Source organism: Rhinatrema bivittatum, chromosome 1, assembly GCF_901001135.1.
Source record: "Rhinatrema bivittatum chromosome 1, aRhiBiv1.1, whole genome shotgun sequence".
Taxonomy (NCBI): Eukaryota; Metazoa; Chordata; class Amphibia; order Gymnophiona; family Rhinatrematidae; genus Rhinatrema; species Rhinatrema bivittatum.
In genome coordinates this window covers 516,048,553-516,062,755 of record NC_042615.1, presented here as the reverse complement: position 1 = coordinate 516,062,755, position 14,203 = coordinate 516,048,553, and the positions used below count along the sequence as shown (strand labels likewise).

The 14,203-nt window shown below is 46.0% G+C and overlaps 1 protein-coding gene across 1 annotated transcript in view; it reads left to right on the top strand.

Annotated features, from left to right (window-relative positions):
* The window catches only part of LOC115096917 (annexin A1-like), a 77,734-nt gene that overhangs the window by 23,419 nt on the left and 40,112 nt on the right, over positions 1 to 14,203 (top strand). Inside the window, exons 4-5 of the mRNA XM_029612211.1 lie at positions 8,390 to 8,484; positions 10,416 to 10,529. Coding sequence (XP_029468071.1) covers positions 8,390 to 8,484; positions 10,416 to 10,529 — 209 coding nt within the window. The remainder of the gene's footprint in view (positions 1 to 8,389; positions 8,485 to 10,415; positions 10,530 to 14,203) is intronic.

Sequence of the window (14,203 nt, the reverse complement as noted above, 5' to 3'; positions counted from 1 at the left end):
GAACATGTATATTCAATTGTGCATCCAGAATTTTTTTTTTATAGATCACATTATTCCATTAATCTTGAACACTGCAAGCAGTACATCTAAGTATCACAATGATACTTGGAAGGAGGAACCACACAGCACAGTATTTTTGCATTTCTCAGGAGCCCTTGACTGGTGGAATGACTTAATGCCAGCTCCGGGACTGGACTTAAATTTGCCATGTTGAAAAGTATGCATTGTGCATCTGGAAATTTACTGCATTAGTGGGTAATAGCAAATAGCTTCATCTACATGAAATTTACATGAGATGAGCGCTATCAGCTATGCAGTTGTTTGGGCATGTGTTTTGGACACAATAATACTCATATTGTATCGGGTGCATGTCTAGTGCCTCCAAAACGTGTGTCCAACTGCTCATTAAACTGTGTGCTAGCTGGGCACACTTTATTGCATTGGCCCCTAAGGATGGATTTTCAGTATTTAAGTACTTAAGTATAATTACTAAAATTTTAAATTGAGCCCTGCACCTCACAGGAAGCCAGTGGGGATCACGTAGGATAAGTGTTACATGCTCAGTATGCTTGTCACCAAATGAAACCCTAGCAGTAGTATTTTGCAATAATTGCAAAGCTCTAATATGCTTCTGGGGCAAACCAACCAGCAGACTATTACAATAGTCTGTTTGTCAAACGTTCACAGCTTGCAAAATGGCTCCTTTGACAGCCACTGCCTATCAGTTGCTTGAGCTAAAAAAAAACGTATTTACACCCTCCTTTTAATTTCAATCTTGAATCTATTAAAATCCCTAGTTTTCTAGTCTCATTAACTATACATAAGGAAATCCCATCATAGTTTAGACCAACAGGGACACTGTGTGTATCTTTTTCCCTTATCCACAAAAGTGGTCTACATTCAGAGACAGAAAATTATTCTTCATCCATGAGCAGTTAACATCCATACAATAATTAAATCTAGTTGCTGGGAATATATCATCCAAACATGGGATGTAAAATTGTAAATCATTGTCATAGAGAAAGTATTTTACTCCTAAAACACTAAAGGCCAAATTTTAAAAGCCTGGCACGCACAAAAACCAGGGTATATGAGCGTAGCCAGGTTGTGCACGCACCGAACACATTTTAAAAACTGTCCGGCCACAGGCGGAAGTGCCTGGCTCGGTAAAAGGGGGGAGGGGTCTGGGCAGAGCCAGGGCAGGGCAGGGTGGAGACCGGCCAGAACAGTGGCCATTAGGCCCTGTCTCAGGGAAGCACATGCCGGCAGCTGGCCAGCGTGCGGAACTTACTACTGCTCAATGGTAGGTAGGTTTAGGAGTCAGGGAGGAGAGGGGAAAAGGGAGGAGGAATAGGTAGGGGGATAGGAAAATTCCCTCCCAGTCCACTCCTTAATTGGAGTGGACTGGGAGGGAACTGGGATAGGCCCGATCGTGTCGCCATGTGTTTTTTTACTAAAATCTACCCTTGCGTGCGTGAGTTGCGACCCGCCCGCACATGTGCGTGCCAATATAAAAATCAGGCGTGCATGTGCACGCAGATATTGTATTTTATAACATGTGCACCGTGTCCATGTGCACGCACGCATGTTTTAAAATCTACCCTTAAGGACATCACACAGCAGGCACAGATAAATAATATTAAAGAGCACTGATGACAATGCTGAACCCTGTGCTACCCCTGTAGCTATAGGTCGCCAAATGGAGGCTCTTTCACCAGTTTGAACATGCTCTTGCCTATTACTTAAAAATGATTCAAACCATGCTAATACCTGACCTCTAAGTCCTAGCTGAGTAAGTCTGTAAGTACCGTATTTCCACGACAATAACCCGCCCACGTATATAACCCGCCCACACACATAACCCGCAGGTTTTCAAGATTTATGAAAAAAAGTTTTAATATACCCCGCCTCCTCATATAACCCGCAATTCAAAAAAAAAATAAATTTTTAAATACCTGTCGGAGGGCCGCGTGGGTCCAGGCGGGCGGCGGGAGCCGGGTGGTCGCGTGTTAAATCTAGGCCGCGGGCGGGTGGGCGCTTGTTCCAGGCGGGGGCGGGTGGACGCGCGTTAGTTCGAGACGGCCGGCGGGTGGTCGCGTGTTAAATCTAGGCCGGGTCGCACAGGCGCGCATTCATTCACTGCCGGTGGGGGCAGCCCCCACCGGCAGTGAATGAATGCGCGCCGAAAGCAGCTTGTTCCAGGCGGCGGTGGCGGGTGGACGCGCGTTAGTTCGAGGCGGGTGGTCGCGTGTTAAATCTAGGCCGGGTCGCTCAAGGCAATCTAGGCCGGGTCGCTCAAGGCAGTCACATGCCGTGACGTCACGGCATGTGACTGCCTTGAGCATCGAATCGCAGGGGTCGCATTCATTCATCCAGGCGGAGGAGCCGGCTGCTTTCGCCGCTACTGCCTTGAGCGCCGAAAGCAGCCGGCAGCGGCAGCTGAAAGCAGCCGGCTCCTCCGCCTGGATGAATGAATTCATTCACTGCCGGTGGGGGCTGCCCCAGCCCCCACCGGCAGTGAATGAATGCGACCCCTGCGATTCGATGCTCAAGGCAGTCACATGCCGTGACGTCACGGCATGTGACTGCCTTGAGCGACCCGGCCTAGATTGCCTTGAGCGACCCGGCCTAGATTTAACACGCGACCACCCGCCTCGAACTAACGCGCGTCCACCCGCCACCGCCGCCTGGAACAAGCTGCTTTCGGCGCGCATTCATTCACTGCCGGTGGGGGCTGCCCCCCACCGGCAGTGAATGAATGCGCGCCTGTGCGACCCGGCCTAGATTTAACACGCGACCACCCGCCGGCCGTCTCGAACTAACGCGCGTCCACCCGCCGCCGCCTGGAACAAGCGCCCACCCGCCTGCGGCCTAGATTTAACACGCGACCAATCAGGAAGCGGCCGGGCGCAGGGATAGGACGGACTCCTCTCAGCTGCAGCCTATTCAGAGTCGGGAAACTTTATTGGTTGTAAAATTTTTTCTGGATAACCCGCCCACGTTTATACCCCGCGGGGGGCATGCGGGGTAGGTAAAAACGCACATTACCCGCGGGTTATATGCGTGGAAATACGGTAGTTGGGCATGGTTGATCAATTCAAAAGCAGTGGTCACATCTAGTGTCCATTAATTCTAGTAGTAAGAACTCCATACCATGATTTTTCTGAAAAAAAAAAATGTTGCTGGTTGTAGAAGCACTCACTTCTCTATTATTTTTCCCTTAATTGGTAAAAATGAATATGGGATGCAAATCTGAAACTTCATTGGAAGACCCGGGTAATTCCTTCTGCATTGGTTGTATGGTGACCCTTTTCTGTGCTTCTGGCACTTTGCTTGCCCCTAAACTCCTATTCACTTTAACAAGTATAATATTATGTTTGATCTCCTTAAGTCAATTAATTACAATGAACGGACAAGGATCCAAGATTGAATGTACTGATTTAAAACTACCAATCGCTGTTGACAATTCATGGGATGACCCCATTCTGAATTCCAACCATTTTTCATCTTCCACCTGCTCCAGGATTGGTGGAACCCTTTGTGTAGCCACTGAATTAAATTGTTGGATTTTTTGCAATTTTTTTCTGAAAAAAAATTGGCAATGGTATCACAATCTGGGAAACTCTCCCAATTAGAATCTTTTTTAATAGTAAGCCTTTTCATTATCTCAAAGAGTTCTTGAGGACGATTCAGGGAATTTTCAATAGCATTATGCACAGACTCCTGCTTTCCTTCCTGACATTTCATTCTATAAAACTGTAATGATAATAAATATTGTGCTTTTGAAAAATCATTTTTCTACATTTTCTTTCTGATTTCCACAAGACCATTTGTGAAGTAATAAATCATGTGACTACCATTCTACTCTTCTATAGCTACATCAAGAGAAAATGTTTCTTTTGGGCGCTGCTTATCATAGACACTATGCAGAGAGCTATCTCATAACTCACCTACATTATCTACGGCTGTTTTAGTGGCTGTATCAATCAGTTCCATAGAGTTCCATTCAGAAGAAAATGTCTCCATTTGGAATCTGGGCCTAATTTTGTTTATTTTTACTCTCACAGCATTTTTTTCTATTTTAATGTCCTGCATTTCACGTGTAACTGAGTGATCAGACCAAATAACATTAGTAACCTGCAGCCGAAAAGTACAATCTTTCCAATTTTTGATAAAATACCAATTCTAAAATATAACCTGTTGAATGTGTAAGGGTGGTAAGCTCGTGTACATAACCCAAAAGCCATTAACATAGACAATTCCTCTGTACATAGTGATTAAGCATTGTCCATGTGAAGGTTAAAATCACCTATAACCATCAATTTAAAAATTTCAGATGTAACGTGGTTATTTGCTGAATTCTGTTTTAGTGCATAATTATGATTTATGTGAACAAACACTTTGTTGAAAGCATTTTTGTGCTCATAAATTACATTTTCTATAAACAAAACAAATACAAATCATGTTACGTTTGCATAAGTCTTTTAAGTACTCAAAACATTTTTAAAGACATAGATCATTGTCAGACAGATTCCCCTCCCCACCCCCGAATTAAAATGAGCGATTAGCCTGGGCTGAACAGACATTTTAACTTGGATTTCTGCACACTTTATTGGGTTTGCACACATTTTAAGCTTCCAATGCATTAGCATACCATTTGCTTATGCAACAGGATTAGATTTTTAAAAAAGTTTAGCACGTGCATGAAGACAGTGTGCTAACATTCAGCACACAGGTTTTTAACACATGACTTATTACATGGACCCCCAAATCAACACGCATGGTTGAACAACTAGATTGTAAGCTCCAAGGAATAAGAACTGTCAATTATATGTTCTGTATAATGACACTGTCAAAAAGTTTTAGTTATCTGTAAACCGATACGATGTGCAAACGGTTATCGATATATAAAAACCTATAAATAAATAAATAAATAAAATAAATAAATATGTCTCCGTACAGCACTGCGTACATCTGGCATGAGCTATACAAATCATGATAAATAAGAAAATGCAAAGATAGTGGAACGGCGTATTGGTTGGGCTGCGGGTGGGGCGGGGCAAACAAAGCAGCCAAGTGTAGCCCTTATCTCTTCCCCCAGCAAATTTCTTACCTTCTGTTTACAGTGAGTCATTCTTTCTTACATACATTCTTCATATAAATCATAGAGTAATAATTGTTTATCCCAAACCAACCAACAGAAAGCTTGATGCTAGAAAATCAGACATAGCAGTAATGGAAAAAATGGCAAAAACAGCATTACTAATTGTAAGGGAGAAGATCATCAAGAAGCAAGAGGAGAAATCAAGCCAGCCAACGTGCCTATCTCCTGCCCCCAGCTCCCCAACCAACCAACCAGCCTGCCTCCTTCTAGGGGTGTGCATTCGTTTTGAACTTAAATGGAAAACGCAACTTATTTTTTTTTTTAACTTAAAAAAAAGATGAGGCTTAAACGATCGGATTTCCAACTTATTCAACATAGCTATGTTGAATACGTTGGAAATCTCGATTGTTGATCTAAATAAAAATTTAAACCCCTCACCCTCCTTAATCCCCCCCCCCAAGACTTACCAAAGCTGGCCAAAAGTTCCATGAGGGTCCGGGAGCGGACGCGTGGGGAATCACGTGACGTCCGCGTCACGTCGGAGTGACGCGGCGTCACGTGATTCCCCTCGGGTTCGCTCCCGGAACCCTCGTTGGGCTCAAAAGGAACTTTGAGCCCAACGAGGGTTCCGGGAGCGTCACTCCGACGTGACGCCGACGTCACGTGATTCCCTCGGGTTCGCTCCCGGAACCCTCGTTGGGCCCAAAAGGCACTTTTGGCCAGCTTGGGGGGGGTCAGGAGGCCCCCCCCCCAAGCTGGCCAAAAGTGCAGAGGTAAAAGTGCAGAGGTAAATTAAGTAGCCATCACTTGGGAGAACCATCACCAATGAACTCTCTAGAAATAGAATGGTGAGCTGAGATACAACAAGATAATATATCTCAATTGCTTAAGTAGGCCATAACTTTTGATGAGCATAAAAAATAATCAGTATGACTATGTGAGCCATGTCAAAGCATAATCCCTACTAGAGGGATGCAAACCTCTCTGTACATCTCTAAAATTCTTAAATTTGAACAAGCTGCCAAGAACTGGAAACTACAACTGCAGAGGACCTATCTTTTAAGATATCCATGCATAGTCTTCCCCCAATCCCCTCCCCCCCCAAAAAAAAACAAAATAGACCTGGGAGAATGTTGGGCTCAAAAGGAACTTTTGGCCAGCTTGGGGGGGCCTCCTGACCCCCCCAAGCTGGCCAAAAGTGCCTTTTGAGCCCAACGAGGGGTCCGGGAGCGAACCCGAGGGGAATCACGTGACGCCGCGTCACTCCGACGTGACGCCGACGTCACGTGCTCCTTGCAAAGGAGTTCAGGAATGGCGTCCTGACCCCGCTGGACCACCAGGGAGTTGTGTCTTGGGGGGGGGGGGGGGGGGGGATTAAGGCGGGTGAGGGGTTTTAAATTTTTATTTGCACATATGGACATAGACTCAACTTATGGAATTCTCCATATGTCCATATTGACCGCAAATGGGACCCCCTTTCGACTTATGGACTTATGAACTTAAACTTTTGGTCTGCACATCCCTACCTCCTTCCCCCAATCCTGCTCCAGCCAGCTTGCCTTCTTCCCTCCTGCTTCCAACCCCCAACCAGCCAGCCTTCCTCCTGCTTCCACACCACCTCCCAGCAAGATTTTCCCTCCACTCAACAAGCCTGCCTGTTTCCCCTCCCTCATACTTTGCTGGCTTACTGTCTGCATCTCGTCAGTCTTTTCTGATGATCCCTACAATGGCAAATTCTGGTTCTGCAGAGTTCTCTGCAAGTTTGAGCTGCACAAGTACCTCTACTCTATCCCTAATCTTGCAGTCTAAGGGGGTTATTTTCTAAAGCTAGCGCACGCGATAGCTAGATCGGGGAGGAGTAGCCACCGGAAGGGGAGGAGTCAGGGCGGCACCGGGGCGGACGCCGCGAAGACAGCGTGGACAATGAAAAGGTAAGGAGCCTTTTTGCTTCCAATTTCACACCCAATAGCACCACCTTTTACGATGGAGCTATTGGGTGCGAAAGCCGGCAGCGATCGCACCACGGAGGTGCGATCGCTTCCGGCTATCGCAGCCCCGCCTCCCGCTTCACTCCCCCTGTATCGTGCAATTCACGACACCGCGGTAGGTTAGAAAATCTAGGCCTAAGTCTCACTAGATCAGTGCGAGAATAGAAACATGTGGCTCAAATTCCCAAGTGAGCCCTTCTCATGGCCTTCCCCAGACTGCCCCTATTATAGTTGGTTTCACTAAATGCATTTTAGCTAATATGGCCCCTGAGTAAACATATTAGATAACGTAGCCTGCTTTTTGTGGCCTTCCTCAGACCACTCATACTATGCTCTGTATGAACATATATTAACATGGCCCCTTTTTGTGATCTTCCTCACATCATCCATGCTGCAGATTTGAGTAAACTTATTCAGTTATCTTGGTCTGAGTAAAATATACATCCTTACTAAACCCAGGCTCCCTCCATACAGCAAGTCAGTCTTTTACTAGTCAATTTTTATCATGGCCGCCACAGTGGATGAACATATTGGCTGGCAAAGGGAAAGTGCCAACCCAGAGGATCCACCCTTAGACAATAGGGAGAAGATTTGTTCTGGTTAAGCAGTGCTTTCTGTGATTAGCTTTTTGAAACAAGAGAGAGTCTCTAACATTCTTGGGATCTGAAAAGTCAGAGGCCTCTGGGAGAATACCAAGAGTTTTCACTGTCTCGAATTATACTTGAGCTGCATAAGGAACTTATATGCCTTATGGTGAGTTTTGCAACTTAAAGAACTATCTTCTGTGTTTAATTTTTGAAATCGGGACTGTCTTGTTTTTCTACCTGTTGAATGTCTAATTTGTATTAATAAAATCTTTCTTTCTATTTGAACAAGACACTTTGGTGCAGACTTAATTTTAATTTTAATTTATTTATTGGAACATGATTCCCTTTCGGGCCCTTTATCTTGTCCTCATCACAGAATCTGCGTGTCCCCAATTCTACAACAAGTGGGTCAGTTCTCAGCAGGGATTGGAAGTATGATCCCCTTCTTAAACGGCGGGTGGTGGTGGTGGTAGTGTTACATTCAGAAGAATGTCATCTTGTTTTACAGAATAGTACTCAATCTGTGGTCTTCTCCCTCCCTTTCTTGGACCTTTGTGGCAGAAAGATGAAGAATCAAGTGGGTGGTTGGCCTGAGCAGACCATGTAATCCTTACCTCCTGACATCTTTTCTCTTTCCGTCTTACTGGTACTGAATCTATTTTAATACAGTTGCAACAAATTTACAACTTAAAGAGTTTGTTTATTTCCAGGTGTGGATGAAGCCACCATCATAGATCTCTTGACAAAAATAGACAATTCGCAACGTCAGCAACTCAAGCCAGCGTACCAGCAAACCACTGGGAAGGTAAATATTAGGGATGTGAATCGTGTCCTCGATCGTCTTAACGATCGATTTCGGCTGGGAGGGGGAGGGAATCGTATTGTTGCCGTTTGGGGGGGTAAAATATTGTGAAAAATCATGAAAAATCGTGAAAAATCTAAAAATCTAAAAATCGCAAAACCGGCACATTAAAACCCCCTAAAACCCACCCCCGACCCTTTAAATTAAATCCCCCACCCTCCCGAACCCCCCCCAAATGACTTAAATAACCTGCGGGTCCAGCGGCGGTCCGGAACGGCAGCGGTCCGGAACGGGCTCCTGCTCCTGAATCTTGTTGTCTTCAGCCGGCGCCATTTTCCAAAATGGCGCCGAAAAATGGCGGCGGCCATAGACGAACACGATTGGACGGCAGGAGGTCCTTCCGGACCCCCGCTGGACTTTTGGCAAGTCTCGTGGGGGTCAGGAGGCCCCCCACAAGCTGGCCAACAGTTCCTGGAGGTCCAGCGGGGGTCAGGGAGCGATTTCCCGCCGCGAATCGTTTTCGTACGGAAAATGGCGCCGGCAGGAGATCGACTGCAGGAGGTCGTTCAGCGAGGGTTCCGGCGCCTCGCTGAACAACCTCCTGCAGTCGATCTCCTGCCGGCGCCATTTTCCGTACGAAAACGATTCGCGGCGGGAAATCGCTCCCTGACCCCCGCTGGACCTCCAGGAACTTTTGGCCAGCTTGTGGGGGCCTCCTGACCCCCACGAGACTTGCCAAAAGTCCAGCGGGGTCCGGAAGGACCTCCTGCCGTCCAATCGTGTTCGTCTATGGCCGCCGCCATTTTTCGGCGCCATTTTGGAAAATGGCGCCGGCTGAAGACAACAAGATTCAGGAGCAGGAGCCTGTTCCGGACCGCTGCCGTTCCGGACCGCCGCTGGACCCGCAGGTTATTTAACTCATTTGGGGGGGGTTCGGGAGGGTGGGGGATTTAATTTAAAGGGTCGGGGGTGGGTTTTAGGGGGTTTTAGTGTGCCGGCTCACGATTCTAACGATTTATAACGATAAATCGTTAGAATCTCTATTGTATTGTGTTCCATAACCGTTTAAGATGATATTAAAATTATCGGACGATAATTTTAATCGTCCTAAAACGATTCACATCCCTAGTAAATATCAGCCTTATCCCATTTAACGAATGGACACATTACAACTAGAACAGAACTGGAGGTTGTGCCTGAACTTTTCAATGTTTTTCAGTGTTTTATAAAATCTACCCCATTGGGGTAGATTTTTAAAAACGGCGCATTCGCGTACTTTTGTGCGTTCGCGTACTTTTGCTCCAGGCGCAAACAAAAGTACGCTGGATTTTAGTAGATACGTGCGTAGCCGCGCGTATCTTCTAAAATCCAGGATCGGCGCGCGCAAGGCTGCCGATTTTGGGCAGCCCGCGCGCGCCGAGCCGCGCAGCCTGCCTCCATTCCCTCCAAGGCCGCTCCGAAATCGGAGCAGCCTTGAAGGGAACTCTCTTTCGCCCTCCCCTCACCTTCCCCTCCCTTCCTCTACCTAACCCAGCCCCCCGGCCCTATCTAAACCCCCCTACCTTTGTCCACGGATTTACGCCTCCCGGACGCCTCCAGAACCGCCTCCCGGACTGCCCTGGGCCGAAACCATGCCCCCGGGCCCGCCCCCGAAATGCCGCGTTCCGCCCCCAAAACGCCGTGTCGATCGGCCCCGCCCCCAACAAAAAACCCCGGGATTTACGCGAGTCCTGGGGCTCTGCGTGCGCCGGCAGGCCTATGGAAAATAGGCGCGCCGGCACGCCGGCGCGCAAGACCCTGCTCGCATAAATCCGGGCGGATTTACGCGAGCAGGGCTTTTAAAATCCGCCCCTTAATACCTTTACAAATCCAAAGGGATGGCCTGCTAAAATAAAAGGCTTGCTTAAACTTATAGAGAGTTTGCTTTCTTGCAGCCCCTTGAAGAAGCTCTGAAAAAAGCCCTTTCCGGTCATCTTGAAGAAGTTGTCTTATCTTTGATGAAAACGCCAGCTCAGTTTGATGCTCAAGAGCTCAAGTGGGCTACAAAGGTATGAAATACACATGGACAGACATCTCTGCATACAGCAATATCGAATGGTTTTAAGATCACTTTAAGGAGCAGCCCAATAGCTGAGTGATACTGTGGAAGGAACTGGGCTGAATTCCCAGGAGAATTCTCCTGTTCCCCAGGCTGGCTGGGACTGGGGATGCTACAGACATAGGGGCAGATTTTCAAAGCCTACTCGCTTTGAAAATCTGCATGCCGGGCCTATTTTCAAAAGGCCCGGCAGCGCGTAAAGCCCCGGGACACGCGTATGTCCCGGGGCTCGAAAAAAGGGTGGGGCGGGGAGGGGGTGGGGCGGGGAGGGGGCGTGGCCAGAACCTCCAGGAATAGCGGCCATTTGCGGCTGTGCCCGGGATCGCGGGCTGACTGTTGGCCGGCGCGTGCAACCTACGCCGGCCTGGAGGCAGGCGCAACTAATAAAATAAAGGTAATGGGGGAGAGTTAGGTAGGGCTGGGAGGCGGGTTAGATAGAGGAAGGGAGGGGAAGGTGGGGGGGGGGGGCCGAAGGAAAGTTCCCTCCGAGGCCTCTCCGATTTTGGCCTTGGAGGGAACAGGGAAAGCATTCAGGGCTCCCCTAGGGCTTGGCGAGCAAGGTGCACTAGTGTGCACCCCCTTGCGCGTGCCAACCCTGGATTTTATAACATGCGCGCCTCCCTATGTACTCCACCCATATGTACTTGAAGATTAAGTTGAAGTGATATATTCCATTATGGCAGCTGCAATTTTTACTGGTGTCGCTAGTCAGAAAAACGTGGAACTCTTTTTTAGAGATAAAGCTTTTTCCATGGTGGCACCTTTAATATGGAATGACCCTGCTTTTAGAAAAAAAAAGTGAAGTTGGCTCTTCCCTCTACGCTGATTTCAGATACCTGATGGGTGAATGTTTCTGTGGGTAATTAAATTCTGATGTGATGCTGTTATTGTTGAGAGCATATTTTATTGTTTGGATGATAGGACTTTGAGTTTTGATTTTGATGCACGATGACCCTAGTGTTATTGTACAACCTTATTAGCCCTGAGGGTAGTCAGACTTTTATTTTGTTGAATATTTGTTGTTTTGGAACTTGCAATGTTCCTATGCTGTTTGATATGTTATATTTTCTTTTAATTATTGTACACTGCTTTGGGCAGTCCCTAATGTTGGGGCTGGGAATTTAGCCTCCAAATATTTTAAATAAATAAATACAAACTAGTTTTTGGAGCAAGAGTCTTTTGGTCTGAGGGGCTCAGACTATACTTCACTCTGGAATATGGTACAATCAGGGGCGGATTATGGGAAGATATTGGCCCAGGGGATTTTTTTATCCATACTGGCCCATGGATATACAATTGCATACACACACACACACACACACACATACATAAACACATTTCTTGACCACTTAAGTATAACAAAATTACTGAATAAAAGACAAAAGTATAGAAATTTTGAACATCGTAATATAGTGCAAATTCTAAATAATTAATATATCATTTATAAAATATTTCAGTAAGCACTTTCAATCAACAAGAAATCTACTAGTTTGAGTAAATTTTCTATTTTCTGTGGAAGAGCAGGTACAATGCTACAATGCAGTGTTCCACAGTCACTGGCAGCTTGAGTTGCTTAATCTCAGAGTTAGAAAAAGCTGCTGAAGAAGGACATTTCCCCTTACCACTCACCATAGAAAAATAAATATTCAAATGCTGATGTCACCTCAGTAACAGCAGCAACACTTTCCTTCACTACCAGGAACACTGTATATTCCAAAATCCTGCAAAAAACGTACTCCTGCCATACGATAACATACTATCTGCCAGACTCAAAAATAGTAACAGCCCTACCTATAAAAAGGCAAAACTGGAAATATAACATTAGACCCTAAAACACCAATACACCTCCTATTAGGAAAATAGAATAAGCCAGGCTGCTATAGATTAATACACAGAAACTAAATGTTGTCAGAATACCTCACCTTGGTCATACATGCAGAATTAAAAAAGTCAAGCATACTAATAAAAAGAATACATATTTCAAAATAGCTGATATTTAGAACATCCAATAATATAAAAAGCTCATTAAAATGTTTAAAAATTTACCAAAAATAACAAAATATTTCAAAACAGCTGACATCAAATACTACCCAATAATTAAAATTAATAAGGATGAAAAAATCCTCTGCCATCCATACCTGAGAACTTTTACATTTTCAGTCACCTTGAAATTGTCATGGATTAGTAGGGGAGGAGGAGGATGAACACACTATCTTCTCTCACAAACACACACACACACACACACATACACTCGCTCACTCTCATTCTCTCAATCATACTGTACATGTTCACTCTCAATCTCTCTCATATACACACACTCACACATATAGGCTTCTCCCTCTCATATAATCTACATATACTCACTGACTTTCCCCCTCATACAGTCACATTCACTCCCTGCCTCTCTCCCCCTCATACACAGACACACATGCGCGTACACACACACACACACACACTCACTCACTCTTCCTCTCATATACATACATACAAACACTCACTGGCTCTCTCCCCCTCATACACATGCACACACACTCACTGGCTCTCTCCCCCTCATACACACACACACTCACTGGCTCTCTCCCCCTCATACACACACACACACTCACTGGCTCTCTTCCTCTCATATACATACACACCATACTCACTGGCTCTCTCCCCTCATACACACACACACTCACTGGTTCTCTTCCTCTCATATACATACACACACACATTCACTGGCTCTCTCCCCCTCATACACACACACACACTCACTGGCTCTCTTCCTCTCATATACATACACACCATACTCACTGGCTCTCTCCCCCTCATACACACACACACTCACTGGCTCTCTTCCTCTCATATACATACACACACACATTCACTGGCTCTCTCCCCCTCATACACACACACACACTCACTGGCTCTCTTCCTCTCATATATATATATATATATATATATATATATATATATATATATATATATATACACACACACTTTCTTACTTGTTCTTTCCCCCCTCATACACACACACACTCATTGGCTCTCTTCCTCTCATATACATACACACACACACTCACTGGCTCCCCCCCCCCCTCATACACACATACACTCACTGGCTCTCTTCCTCTCATATATATATACACACACTTTCTTACTTGTTCTTTCCCCCCTCATACACACATACACACTCACTGGCTCTCTTCCTCTCATATACATACACACACACACACTCACTGGCTCCCCCCCCCCCTCATACACACACACACACACACACTCACTGGCTCTCTTCCTCTCATATATATATATACACACACTTTCTTACTTGTTCTTTCCCCCCCCTCATACACACACACACACTCACTGGCTCTCTTCCTCTCATATACATACACACACACACACTCACTGGCTCTCTTCCTCTCATATATATACACACACTTTCTTACTTGTTCTTTCCCCCCTCATACACACACTCATTCACTGGCTCTCTCACATACCAGGCCTCCTCTTCTGCTGCCAGAGGATGTGTGTGGCCTTTGTATTAAGCAACTGCTGAGAGGGGTGTGCCAGCTCCGGTAGGCCTTTTCTGTAACTGCAAGCAGAAGTGACAGTGTCAGTGGCCCCGCAGTCCTTTGTAGTTAG